This window comes from Triticum dicoccoides, chromosome 2A, assembly GCF_002162155.2.
Source record: "Triticum dicoccoides isolate Atlit2015 ecotype Zavitan chromosome 2A, WEW_v2.0, whole genome shotgun sequence".
In the NCBI taxonomy this organism is placed as follows: domain Eukaryota; kingdom Viridiplantae; phylum Streptophyta; class Magnoliopsida; order Poales; family Poaceae; genus Triticum; species Triticum dicoccoides.
Window position 1 is genome coordinate 87272644 of NC_041382.1, and position 14148 is coordinate 87286791.

A 14148-nucleotide genomic window follows, 5' to 3' on the forward strand; every position below is an offset into this window, starting at 1 on the left:
CTCTCCCTAGAGCAAAACATGATCAACACCAGAATTCCATGGGTGTTCGATTCATCACAATGTAACTAGATTATTGACTCTAGTGCAAGTGGGAGACTGTTGGAAATATGCCCTAGAGGTAATAATAAAAGCATTATTATTATATTTCCTTGTTCATGATAATTGTCTTTATTCATGCTATAATTGTGTTATCCGGAAATCGTAATACATGTGTGAATAATAGACACCAACATGTCCCTAGTAAGCCTCTAGTTGACTAGCTCGTTGATCAACAGATAGTCATGGTTTCCTGACTATGGACATTGGATGTCATTGATAACGAGATCACATCATTAGGAGAATGATGTGATGGACAAGACCCAATCCTAAACATAGCACAAGATCGTATAGTTCGTTTGCTAGAGTTTTCCAATGTCAAGTATCCTTTCCTTAGACCATGAGATCGTGTAACTCCCGGATACCGTAGGAGTGCTTTGGGTGTGCCAAACATCACAACGTAACTGGGTGACTATAAAGGTATACTACGGGTATCTCCGAAAGTGTCTGTTGGGTTGACACGGATCAAGACTGGGATTTGTCACTCCGTATGACGGAGAGGTATCACTGGGCCCACTCGGTAATGCAACATCATAATGAGCTCAAAGTGACCAAGTGTCTGGTCACGGGATCATGCATTACGGTACGAGTAAAGTGACTTGCCGGTAACGAGATTGAACGAGGTATTGGGATAAAGACGATCGAATCTCGGGCAAGTAGCATACCGATTGACAAAGGGAATTGTATACGGGATTGCTTGAATCCTCGACATAGTGGTTCATCCGATGAGATCATCGAGGAGCATGTGGGAGCCAACATGGGTATCCAGATCCCGCTGTTGGTTATTGACTGGAGAGCGATCTCGGTCATGTCTACATGTCTCCTGAACCCGTAGGGTCTACACACTTAAGGTTCGGTGACGCTAGGATTGTAGGGATATGTATATGCAGTAACCCGAATGTTGTTCGGAGTCCTGGATGAGATCCCGGACGTCACGAGGAGTTCCGGAATGGTTCAGAGGTAAAGAATTATATATAGGAAGTACTATTTCGGGCATCGGGACAAGTTTCGGGGTCACCGGTATTGTACCGGGACCACCGGAAGGGTCCCGGGGGTCAACCGGGTGGGGCCACCTGCCCCGGGGGGGGGGCACATGGGCTGTAGGGAAGAGTCCATGCGCCTAGGGTTCAAGAAGGGAAGAGTCCCGAAGGGGGAAGGCACCTCCTAGGTGCCTTGGGGAGGAGGGATTCCTCCCCTTGGCCGCACCCCCCTAGGAGATTGGATCTCCTAGGGCCGGCGCCCCCCCCCCCTGGCCCTCCTATATATAGTGGGAGATGGAGGACTTCTTAACCTTGATTTTTGGTGCCTCCCTCTCCCTCTCCAACACATCCTCCTCCTCCATAGTGCTTGGCGAAGCCCTGCCGGAGTACTACAGCTCCGCCACCACCACGCCGTCGTGCTGCTGCTGGAGCCATCTTCTTCAACCTCTCCTTCCCTCTTGCTGGATCAAGAAGAAGGAGACGTCACGCTGACCGTACGTGTGTTGAACGCGGAGGTGCCGTCCGTTCGGCGCTAGGATCTCCGGTGATTTGGATCACGTCGAGTACGCCTTCCTCATCCCCGTTCTTTGAACGCTTCCGCGCGTGATCTACAAAGGTATGTAGATGCAATCCAATCACTCGTTGCTAGATGAAGTCCTAGATGGATCTTGATGAAACCGTAGGAAAATTTTTGTTTTCTGCAACGTTCCCCAACACTTTTTCCTTATCACGCCAACAGAATTTCCTTGACCAATTTATAACACTGATGGTTCTAACGTCTATTGGCATTTTCACATAGAAGAAGAACCAAGGGCCTACTGAATGAACCGATATATCGCACACGGCGCAAGTAATCTCGGGGACTAAGATCCGGATATCAAAGTATTATGCGGCTTGTGTCTGGGCCCCCGCAAAGCCCCCACCCATTGCCCAGGTTTGGTCCCGGTTTGCTGGAAAATTATGGTCCAGACTGAGACGCAGATGGATAGGGCTCGGCGTTGGATGGCTTGCGGGGTCCGGACAGTTTCGTCCGAACGGATACGAGAGGTTTGAGGGTCGGCGTTAAAGAAGAGTAAATTTTTTTTTGCATGGGTTAAAGAAGAGTATGTTAGAAAACGAATGAACGCGGGCTTCGTATAACCTAACTTGACAAAACAAGATCTAGTAGGTTAGAATTAAGAATGAAATCCGATGGAAGAATCATTGCATAAACAGTGTATGATTGAGGATGGGAAGGAGCATGCCATGAATTTGGAGTTAACAAGGTAATTGGACATACATAAAACTAATTAAGAAACAATAGGATGAAAGAATTTGGAAAGAAAAAACATAAACGAACTGAAAGGGAAGAGCACCGAAAGCTGACAGTTGAATAGGGGCCACGAGTAAGAAGGACATGAACATTAAAAATGGATGAAACACTATTGAAAAGAAAAATCGATCGAAGGCGGAGACAAACAAGACGGAATGTAGAGGGAAAGGACGTACAAAAATGGTTGGACGAAGTATTTCAGCACATGATGAACATGTGTGCTGTTTCGTATTGACATGTTTAGTTTTCGTCTCTTTTCAGGAAATTTCACGCGAAACAAGTTTCCGGATCAGAACCCAAATCAATGGCTTTAGGCGATTGTGCAGGTGCGTGCCTATGCACCTGCATGACCTTGCGAATTTCCCCTAATGCAAGGGATATCAAGTTCCTGGCGAACCTTCCTAGGTTTTAGTACGGATCGATGCTGAATTTGACCCATCTCTCGAGATGATTTGTTTCACCATTTAGGTTTGCTGTTTCCCCCCTTTGCAATTGTAGTGCACTCATAGAGGAAGCTTCTTGCAGGAATAGAAAACCAGTGGCTAGCCTTCATTGTGGCTTGAATCGAAATACTGAATCAAATCTCCTGTGTCATATTGTAACGAATTATGCCTTTTCCTTATCACGCCAACAGAAATTTCCTTGACCAAGTAATAACACTGTCACACTGATGGTTCTAACGTCTATTGGCATTTTCACATAGGAGAAGAACCAAGGGCCTACTGAATGAACCGATATACCGCACAGGCGCAAGTAATCTCGGGGACTAAGATCCAGATATCAATAACAAAATATACGAAAGTCACGAAATAGAACATACTGAGCATATCATCAGCAACCTTGAGCTCTACACAAGTAGCCCATCAGTCAGGTCATCACCAGATCACAACCACCAGTCCAGCCAGCCTCGCATAATAAGATGGCATACATACGCTCCTGGAGATAAAGTGCAGAGCTTCACAACCACCCTTCTGAACATCAAGCTACTCCCTGATTTTACTACAGAAATATCGATAATATACCGAGTCGTAAGTAGTAATTATATTAGATGTGCCACCTAAGTTGGTCAAACAGCCTGGTTCTTGCTCCGCAGACTAAGCTCTCTGCACTGCGTAGACCGCCGCCCAGAGGTTAATGACACAGGATGGCGCGATGGCGAACCAGCTCAAGAAAGCCATGGCGGTGGCGGCCATAAAGGTCGGGCAGTGGTTCTCCGAGCACAGTAGCAGGTCGTTGTTGATGAGAGTGGTCATGGCGGCCGACCCACTCGCTGCGGCGAAGCTCAGTGCTCCAGTGACCTGCCGATGAGACACCGGGGGGAGGGTCAGAACCGTATCTATGCATACTTCTTTAGGCTTTGTTCGGTTAATCCTCTCCCCAAGAGGATTGAAGGGAATTGGCTAGGATTGGTTCCTATTTTCCCTTCAATGCACTCGGATTCACACGCAACCGAACAAGGCCTTAGGAGAAAGGAAAAATACATGTGATGCTTAAATGATTGTTTGCATGTTCATGTCTGTGAAACATTTTCAGTGCAGGAGTGAGTCCACAGGGAACGGCAGATGGGTGTTTGTTTTGAATTTGAGGTGCCTGAGAAAAATAGAGTGTGACTTACCCAGTCCCCGGTGGAATATATGGTGGTAGCTCGGGGTGTCCGGAAGGAGCGCTTCACAAGAAGCGCGTAGACGTCCACGGCGGCCAGGGAGAGGCTCCACAGGCATTGCAAAGACTCTGCTGCTACAAGGAGGCTGCTCAAAAGAACAACAATGAGTGAGTTCATCTATAGAAGGAAATCGATCCCCTGTTCTGAATTCTGAAAGCAACATCCTAATACAAAACACTATCTGATCGCACCACAGAAGTAAGATAAGATACACATGCATACTAGCATAAGACAACATGTAATGCATATCAGGAATGTACATTACAACAATCACACTGTTCTGAGTTCCCACAACCAGAATGCTAACCAACCTAGCACCGTATCCAAGAAAGACAGCTGAGATGATATCACAGAGAACATCAACGTGTCACCATCTGATCTGCATTGCCTCTTTCAAGATGCCAGACTAATCGTAAAACACTGGATGCACTTGCTCAAATGTTTAACCTGACCAACAATATGTATGCACAGGACAGTACACGATTGTCCATTACAAATCACACTATTCCGAATTCCCATAACCAGAATGGCAGAGTGCGAACCAAACTTATCGGCATACACAGTGAAATGCTCTGTGCCGAATGCCCTGGAAACTATGCATGCAGACATCAAACTGGGGAGACCAAAAAAAAGGGAAGGCTCAATCTAAAAATTGCTGCATCCAAGGAGACAGCTGAGATGATACCACAGGGCAATGTCACCATCTAATTGCATTGCCTCTTTCAGCATGCCAAACCAATTCAAAAGGAAAAGTATCAAAATGCAAACGAGTATGAGCATTTCTCTTTGGAGGATTAAGAAAGCACCCAATAACAATTTCTACTGGAAACTACGTGCTATTTTTCGCTAATACGCATAGGCTGGTTGCGTATCATTCATTGGCAGCTGTGTACGTTGATCTGAAACTCTGCTATTTGCAAGTTGGATAATGTGCTTGTATGATTATATCCATCAATTCAGCTTGGATGTGAAATACTTCTACTTAGTAGTACTCCCTCCGTAAACTAATATAAGAGCGTTTAGATTACTATTTTAGTGATCTAAACGCTCTTATATTAATTTACAGAGGGAGTAGTAATTAGCATTTTTCAAACAAAAACACTATTCTTGCTAATTTTGTTACTGGGTGGCACTAAGATAAAAAATGCTAGAGTGATCTGCACTCAAGGAAACATAAAGATCATCTCAATTTCAACAATATACAGAAATACTAGCAGGTGAACAGACAGATTCTGGGAATGTGGCTAACTAATATGCAGTCATCCCTGAGGCAGATGCATATGCAATCTCTTCAGACTTCAACTGAAAACGAGAAAAACCCACCTCACACAGCATCATCTGCTCAGTTCCAAATTTCCAAGGAGAAATCGATCTGCTTTCGGAGCAAAGGGGAAATGGATCGAGACCCTAGTGGGGGGAACAAGATGTGGAGCGGGAGGGCCGGAGGGGGGCACTCACCGGAAGGCGGTGAGCGCGCGGAAGTCGTCGGTGGAGGCCATGAAGAGGACGGCGGAGGCCGCGAGCAGCGCCTGCGCGAGGCGGGCCCCGAGCCCCCAGCGCGTCCCCGGCGCCCCCCGCAGGTCCACCATCAGCACCCCGGGCGGCGGCGCGTTCCCGTTCGCGTTCGCCCCCTGCGCCCCCGCGGCCGGTGCCGGAGCCGGGCCCTGTCCCTGCGCCTGCGCCGCCGCAGCTGCCGCCTGCCCCTGTCCCTGCGCCTGCGCCACCGGAGCCGGAGCAGGAGCCACCGGTCCCTGCGCCTGCGCCACCGCAGCCGGAGCAGCAGCCACCGGCCCCTGCCCCTGCGCGGCCGGAGCGGTAGCCGCCGGGTCCGGGTGCACGACGGGATGGCTCTGCCGCAGGAACATGCCGCCGGCGAAGAGTCAGCCCCAAAAGTGCTCCCTTGCGCCGTACTCAGAGTTCAGAGCCAACGACTCGGCCGGCCGGGGTTTTGGGGGATTTATGCAGGAGGAGGAGGAGCGCGTCGTGGTCCAGTCTGGACACTCGGCGTGGGGCCTTGGCTAGAGCAACTTCGGAGGAGCTCACTCCACGGTCCACACCGTCGGGGTTGAGCAAGCAATTCCGCGTTCATCCATGGCCAAGCAACTCTGCACCCCTGCTCCACCTTTCCCATCTAGAGCAACACGACAAGGTCCATAGAGCCAACGTACTACTCCTACCTTCGACCTGGTTTATCGGTCTTTCTTTTTTGGAATTTGTGTTAAATTTTGACTAAAGATTTAATTGATAAAATAATAACGCATGTCTACGAAAATTATATCGACAGATTCATATTTAAACATAGGTTTTAATGATATATTTCTTTTGACATGTATGAACATTTTGTTAGTTAAATTTATAGTTAAAATTTGACACCGAATACAATGAGGATCAATAAATCAGGACGGAGGTACTACTACCTCGGCCCTGGGTTATTGTTTCTCTTCCTAGTTTGTCAAAATTTAACCACAGATTTAACTGACAAAAAGTTAATGCATGTCATGAAAAATTATATCGTTGGATTTGTATTTGAACCTAGTTTTCGATGATACTATTTTTTGACACGCGTTAATATTTTATTAATTAAATTTATGGTCAAAAGTTGGCGCAAAATACTAAAAGGACCAACAAACCAGGACAAAGGTAGTACTTTTTCAATTTCACTCCCTACACTCTCCACCAATATTCTTTTCTTTTTTGTCTTTTCTTTCCAAAAATGCTACATACACAGAGCTTTGCGGGCCTCCGACGGACCCCTTCCAACTTAATACTAAACCTCCTCCCTGATTTTCATTGGTGGGCAAACTTTCACCCCTAGGTCGCAATCACAACTGCCTACACTAGCAAGTCTAAACATCTGTAAAAGCATTTAATGTGTGTAGCAAAGCCGTTCCTTTCCTATGTTGCTATGCGTTGTCCCTCTCTTCCTCTTCACTCTCCTCCATGCTCCAACGTGGACTGGTGGTTGGAGTATTGAGGCCCTTTCTATCTTGTCCCGCCTGTCTGCTCGCGGTGATTAAGGTGGGCGAGAGACAAATTTGTAGGGTTTTCCCCCTCTACACAATGCTCTAAGTATATTCATTTGTGCTTACTGGCTTCTTATCTTTGCATGCTCTGTAGAGAAACTTTTCGCCGCCGGGTATTCGTTCTAGTATACATGTACGATTTTGCTAAAGCACATATAAACATGCCATAAGTAAAGTTCTACGTAAGATGCATATTTTGTGGTGCATGAGTTTTGTCGAGACTTCGTCTCTTCCAAAACAGAAGAGATATACCATCGCATTTCTCACACGGTGTAACACAAAACATGAGATCACTATCAAACAGACCTCATATTACCAAAAACATGTTACGTGCTACTGACTTGACGTGTTCACACCTGTATGTTCACCTCCTTGCATATAAAAAGCCATCCCGGCCAACAATTGTAACAAAAATGTAACTATACAAGAAATAACCACGACAATGACAATAATTATAACAAAAAATGTAACTGTGTAAGAACTTGCAATACTGCATTAGGACTTGCAGCGGGCTGAAGGGCTTTGACCCAATAGCAAAGGGCGTGTGCCACTGAAAGGAGGGAAAAGCGTATGCTTCTAGGGTCTTAGACTGTACTCGCACATTCCTTTTTTCATTGATTGCATTTTTTGTTGGTAGCTTACCAAGCGGACCGCTTGGTTGTACTCGCACATTCTGTAGGCAGTTTCATCTCACGGCGTGAAACTTGTCTGCATCACTGAAATACACCTTTTGTAATAAAGGAAAGGTTCCACTCAAAAAAAAGGAAAAAGTGTGGTCCTCTACTCAATACCAACCTCAGAGTGCCACGAGTCTACACGGCAAAATGAGAGTAATGTTCATTGATGACCCCTATTGGAAATTGCACAAGATAGCCCGTGAATAGCCCGCATAGTTTGACAAGGTACGGTTCATTATCTTCAACGAACATCGGTAGCCAGTCCGAATATCCAACAAAAAGATGGTTGGTGAAGAGTGAAAAGCAACGCTTCACCATCCGGCCAGTGGAAAGATTGGCCACTAAAGTGTCTACATCTCCATCATTGAATTTGACGATTTCTTCCTCAAGAACAATGCATCGGTGCAGTCGGACACATAGGATCTCAATGTCGCCCTGCTTGCGGCCCTCGATTGGAGGTGCAATGGCATTCCTCCAAACAGAACATACACCACTCATAGCGACATAGTCATCAAGGTCATTACTATCCAACATACATTCTCTGATTCTCCAATAACATAAATGATATGAGCCGACGCACACTGCCAAGTTGGCTGGTCAATTGTATAGGAAAAATAAGTAGTAAATGATATGTGAAATATTTTGAGTTCATTATGTGTATTTATGTAGTTAAATCTAGGAATATCCTATGTGGGAGGTGGGGGGCGTACCGGAGGGGGTGGAGGCAAACATGCAAGGACCAACTCCAATTTAATACTCCCTCCGACGTGTCATGATACATCCGTATCTAGACAAATCTAAAACAAGTAATATGGATCGGAGGAAGTAGTAGAGATGTCATTGAATAGATTACACTTTTTTAGGGGCTCTAAGCTATACTCATAACATAACCATATTACGATAACATAACTCAACATTCTTGACACTTATTGCAGTTGCAGGGCTCAAGAACCTTAAACGTGATCTTTGAAGGTACTTTCCCCTCAATGTATGTCCTGATAGCCGCAATAGCCTTTCAGGCTTCCATAATTGTATCCCTACCCAAAGGGAAACAGTTGCCCAACCTCCTCCTACGATATCCAAGAGTAGTGTCCAGGGTAAGGTGCTTTAGTGACGTTGCATAATCAAGAATACATCTCGTTAGCTCAATCATTGTCTTCCAAGGGCAAAAGCCAGTGATGATAACACTCTTAAGCTTGCGATGTCGGTGTTTCGGAACAGAACTTGCCAATGAGAAATCTTCGCACATATTGACTCCAGGAATCAAACCACCTTCCATGGTAGGAGCCTCTACCTGCATATGTTTGTTACCACTCAATTTCTTAAGCAAAACTGGACACATAACATTCTTAGTATATTATTAAGTACAGGATAGTAAATCGGCTGATCATAAGAGTTCAGAAGGACAATATGAAAAGTAACACCACGAACAAGTGGTTTGCAGTAAGAAGTTTACCAATGTAGTAACAGCCTAACAGGTAAGGTATCACAGTTGTTGTGTAGCAATTAGTTGCACCCATGGCATAACAGTGACATAACATAATACTTGGAAGGAAAAGGATAAAGGATGATTCACCAAGTAAAGATCACGATGAGCCAAACTAATCTGCCTAGCTATAAGTTAGACAAGATATAATGTATTAATAGTTATTTCGCAAAAAAAAGGGAAATGAAGAATGACTTACACACAAGACGAAAGTCCTCAAGGTGGGAGAAGCATCAAGAAAAGAAACCAAAGAACAGAAGTCGTAACCTGGAGAACGAGTTGGCATGAAAAGTTTTATCTCCAAATACTTGAGGTGCAGAAATTTACCCAGCACCATAGGTGTATTGACTGTCTGAAAAAGAATACCCAAAGATATGACTTCAGGGTCTATAGCTTAGATCAAAAAATTAATGAATTAGAGTACATGAAAGCTAAAACTAACCTCATAAAGTGAGTGTAAAAAAAAGAGTTTGGACATTTGGTGCAATGGATGAAAGCTTGGCGCTAGCATAATGGAGCAGGTTAGGCATAATGGCACATGTCATTTGCATTTTCTTCACTTGCAATGAACTTCCAAGCGAGATATGTATCAGGGGACCATCATAATTGAAGGTGGAGAGGTTTGGAGCACTGCATTCAATCATCTGTAACATTTTGCAACATTGCACTTCCAGGATGTTAAGCTTCGACAAAAAATGTGGTATCTTTAAGCAATGTATATCGTAGCAGGACTCGAGATCCAAATGCTCTAACAAGAAGGAATTGGACAGAAGTAGATATAACTCCTCCCCAGTAATACCAACATCATGCAGACAAAGAGTCTTCAAACCACTCAAGCGACCAACTTTGCCTACAGAATGAAAAGCACAGCTAGTGATGTGAAAATACTAGATTGAGTGTGCTGCCTCAGGAGATAGAAGTGAACCAGGAAAGTAATATTTCATCTTGCTATTTATGGGGAGCCCTAGCGTAAATTCTGTGATCCCAGGTATAATTGCAACTTGCAGCCAGCGATCAAGATAACTTGGATGCACAGTGAACTCATCGCGAGTTTGCAATTTAAATGTCTTCACCCCAACGCCAGAGTGATTCCGCATGATGTGGTCAACTATGTTGATAAAATCCCTTGTTTGTTTGCCTAGTGCTCTCATATCAAATATGAGCTTGGGATAGCATCTCCAAGAGTGAAGAAAATCATGAGACAAGCAGGCAGCACGAGCGGCATCTTGAATAGGCATAAGGGCATGTATCTTCCAAATGATATCCTGCACAAGCATGATACAAAAATGAAGTATTGAAATAGTGTTGGCAGTGATGACTTGTTGCTCTACATTGCTAGTGGACATGAATTGTACACCTTGTGGGGCGTTTACATTGATTCAGAACTATCAGGCACTACAAATGGGCTACTTTATCAAGTACATAAATTGAGCACTGAGCTACTTTATGCCAAAACGAAAAGTATAACAAGAGAGAATGCATCAAGTACAGGCAGCCAAAAGACATGTTTTGGACTTGGGCTTGGCCTCCAACATGCAACTTTGACTGAATTTTTGTACAAGTATGTTAGTAAACTTATACTCCCTCCATTCCATATTAAGTGTCGCTGATTTAATACAAAGTTGTACTAAATCAGTGACACTTAATATGGAACAGAGGGAGTATATAAAAAGAATTATGGCATTATTAAAATGTTTGTCATGACGAATCTAATGTCAATCTTCACATCATATCTGGTGAACCTCGTGCTTTCGAGGAGTCTTTCTGAAAGGAGGTAGTAATTTTTGGGGGAGTTCATCATACCTCTGGAAGGCTAACCTCTGGCCCCATTACTTCAGCACTTGGAGAACCATCAGCCTGTCGGCAAGGTGAAACCTTGCTTTCAGCATGAGAGGCAGCCAAACCAACATCTGTAGTCCACAATCCGACAAGGTCACAATATAGCACACGAGAATGACCAAGGATCAATGCAATTACAACACAACTACAAACTCTACACATAATTATAAGCAGCTTGAGGCCTTACCAGTTATAAACTGAAGAGGATGATGAGATGCAGGGCTGCAGGATGATGGAAGATCAGCAACAGGCTTGAGTGGACCTGAGGATGAGGCCCTACTAGAAAAAGGGCTATAGATGGGATTGACACTAATGGCGCACCAGACAAGCGGTGCGCCATTAGTATATACTAATGGCGCACCACCTTCTGATACGCCATTAGAGTTGAAACTACTAATGGCGCACCCGGCCCAGGGTGCGCCATTAATATCAAAAAAAAATTGAACTAGTGCGCCTGTCCAAACATACTAATGGCGCATCCAGACACAGTGCGCCATTACTAGTTGTAACTAGTAATGGCGCACCTGATGGAAAGTACGCCACTAATGTTGTTTTTTTATTATATTTTTTATTCCGTTTTTTGCAAAACTACTAATGGCGCACTGTTCCACCGTGCGCCATTACTAGTTTAAACTAGTAATGGTGCACTGTGGAACAGTGCGCCATTAGTATGTTTTTTTTTGCAAAACTACTAATGGCACACCACCAGAAGGTGCGCCATTAGCAACCTGGATTACTAATGGCGCATTTAGAGTTGGTGCACCATTAGTAAGTGGGCAGCAACAAGATATTTTGGACAGCCTCTCCTACCCACACTCACTTTCTCCCCACTTCATTCTCTCCTCCTCCTTGTCTCGGGTGCCTCCTCTTTTTCACCTCATTTCCACCATAGATTCATTCAATTTAAGTGGTTAAATTACCTTATTTTGATAGGTAAGTAAGGGGGAAGCTATATTTATGTTGTTCTCCCTACAACAATGTGCACATGCACTTTTTATGGCCTAGCTAGATCTATGTATGTTCGTGGTGTTGCATATGTTTGTGGTGTTGCATATGTGTTTGTGTTTGGAGGTGTACCGGTATTTGAAATGCGATAGTTGCCAATATTTTGCCGGAATGTTGATTCATTTTCGTTTCGGCGAGAATTTTGGCATTAGGCATTCTTTTTGGTCCTATTTTTAGGGAAAGTCATGCCAAATTTTTTCTTGGTTCTAAAATATCGTTTTGCTCTACCCCGCAGGCGACCATGGTCCGCACGATGACCGAAGGCATCATGAATAGGTTTTTGAGGTCCGCGAAGGCCGAGATGCTTCAAAAGAACGAGACGGAGATAAGATGTCCGTGTCGAAGATGCAAGCTGAAGAGCCTTATTGCGGACCCCGATTCTGGGCAGGTGTGGGACCACGTGCTCTTGCGTGGTTTCATGGATGGCTATCGGTGGCAAGGTGATGAAGATGACTACGAAGTCGTCCATGGGGGCCGGGCAAGAAATGAGGAAGGGCAGCAAGACAACCACCGCGGCTCGGGCGGGCGAGAAGACGAAGAATCCCCAGGAGATGATCATGACGGTGGCGCTGTACACAGTCATCATGTAGAAGATGCAGGACATGATGATGAGGAAGATGCCGGAGCAGACGACGGGCATGATCATGAAGATGATGATGCCGGCGGAGCAGACGACGCTGGACCATCGATGGGCTGGGTGCAGGACCCTCATATTCAAGAGCTGCTTCTCAAGCAAACGGATAACGCAGGAGCTGCCGCCCGAGAGAAAGCCAAGATGGATCAACTTGAGTTAGACGTGGTTACTCCATTGTATGAAGGATGCAGGCCCGAGGATACCCGCCTGAAAGTAACGCTCATGGCTCTGGAGATGAAGGTAAAACACAAAATGACCGACGCATGCTTCGACGAGAACATGTCATTCTGGCACGAACGTCTTCCCAAGGGGAACAAGTGCCCGACCAGTTTGGAGGAGGCGAAGAAAATCGTGTGTCCTCTGGATTTACCGCACGTGAAATACCATGTGTGCATGAACAATTGCATCATTTATCGGGATGAGCACGCGGAGTCTACCATATGTCCGGTGTGCGGCGTCACTCGATACAAGAAGAGGAAGAAAGCTCCTCGAAAAGTGGTGTGGTACTTTCCGATCACTCCTCGTCTGCAGCGGTATTTCGCGGACCCTAAGGTAGCAAAGCTCCTGCGTTGGCACGCGGATAGGGAGGAGAAGAAGCGAGAAGATGACGCAAATGATCCGGAGATAGATAAAAAAGACAAGATACTGAGTCACACTAAGGATGCGAGCCAGTGGCAAGCGTTGAACTTCGAATACCCAGAATTTGGGAAGGATCCAAGGAACATCGTGCTGGGCGCGAGCACGGATGGAGTCAATCCGTTTGGCAGCCAGAGAAGCACACATAGCACCTGGCCTGTGTTTGTGTGGATGTACAACCTTCCCCCCTGGTTGTGCATGAAGAGGAAGTACATTCACATGAGTATGCTAATTGAAGGGCCGAAACAACCAGGGAACGACATCAATCTGTATCTGGGGCTGCTGAAGGAGGAGCTAGACACACTGTGGAAAACGCCAGCCAATACGTGGGACGCCGCAGAGAAAGAATATTTCCCTATGAGAGCCGCACTGCTCACGACGGTGCACGACTATCTCGGTTACGGATATCTCACGGGGCAGGTAGTCCACGGATTTTCTGGATGCGTAAGGTGCATGGATGACACAACGTATCACCAGCTAGATAGAGATCCCGGGTTGTGACGCCCGGATAAGCAAGCTACAGTAACCTCTGCTAATGACGCCATGTCACCTCCGTTACTGTCGCTAATCTCGCGTTAATTCAAAACGATTCGAATTCAAATTTGAATTTTTGGCAAACAAACAAAGTTTTCAAACTTTAAAACAAAATGTTCGGACCGTGTCAAATATTGCATAGATAATTATGGTGAAGTAAACACATTTTTAGAAAATGCATAAATATTTTAAATTGAATAAAACAGAAAGGAAAATAAATAAAAAGAAACAAATGAAAGGAAAACAAAACAAAACAAAAACAA

The 14148-nt window shown here is 45.1% G+C and overlaps 2 protein-coding genes and 1 long non-coding RNA gene across 3 annotated transcripts in view; all 3 read right to left on the minus strand.

Moving 5' to 3' along the window:
• Positions 1-3059: 3059 nt before the first annotated feature.
• On the minus strand, positions 3060-6191 carry LOC119353487 (CASP-like protein 5A3). Its single transcript, XM_037620104.1, has 4 exons — positions 6064-6191; positions 5510-6026; positions 4004-4136; positions 3060-3686 (listed from the first exon to the last, which is right to left on the minus strand). Exons 2-4 carry the CDS (start codon positions 5914-5916, stop codon positions 3483-3485), a joined length of 744 nt encoding a protein of 247 aa, XP_037476001.1. The 5' UTR covers positions 5917-6026; positions 6064-6191; the 3' UTR covers positions 3060-3482.
• A 2267-nt stretch (positions 6192-8458) lies between these two features.
• Positions 8459-10117, minus strand: LOC119359051. The gene is made up of 3 exons (XR_005172362.1): positions 9680-10117; positions 9437-9589; positions 8459-9045 (listed from the first exon to the last, which is right to left on the minus strand). It is a non-coding gene; the product is annotated as an uncharacterized LOC119359051 (long non-coding RNA).
• Positions 10118-10124: 7 nt separating this feature from the next.
• Positions 10125-14148, minus strand: part of LOC119357668 (putative F-box/LRR-repeat protein At3g49150) — a 34829-nt gene continuing 30805 nt past the window's right edge. The window contains exons 3-5 of the mRNA XM_037624536.1: positions 11264-11298; positions 11041-11147; positions 10125-10502 (exon numbers count right to left, since the gene is read on the minus strand). Of these exons, the coding sequence (XP_037480433.1) occupies positions 10125-10502; positions 11041-11067 (405 nt within the window). The 5' untranslated portion in view covers positions 11068-11147; positions 11264-11298. The remainder of the gene's footprint in view (positions 10503-11040; positions 11148-11263; positions 11299-14148) is intronic.

Bases quoted from the DNA above. Each gene is read 5' to 3' on its own strand.
- LOC119353487 (XM_037620104.1), bottom strand. From the start codon at position 5,916: ATGTTCCTGCGGCAGAGCCATCCCGTCGTGCACCCGGACCCGGCGGCT. The intron at 4,137-5,509 runs GTGAGTGCCCCC...TCTTTTGAGCAG, and splicing joins CGCGCGCTCACCGCCTTCCG to CCTCCTTGTAGCAGCAGAGT. The intron at 3,687-4,003 runs GTAAGTCACACT...TCTCATCGGCAG, and splicing joins TATATTCCACCGGGGACTGG to GTCACTGGAGCACTGAGCTT.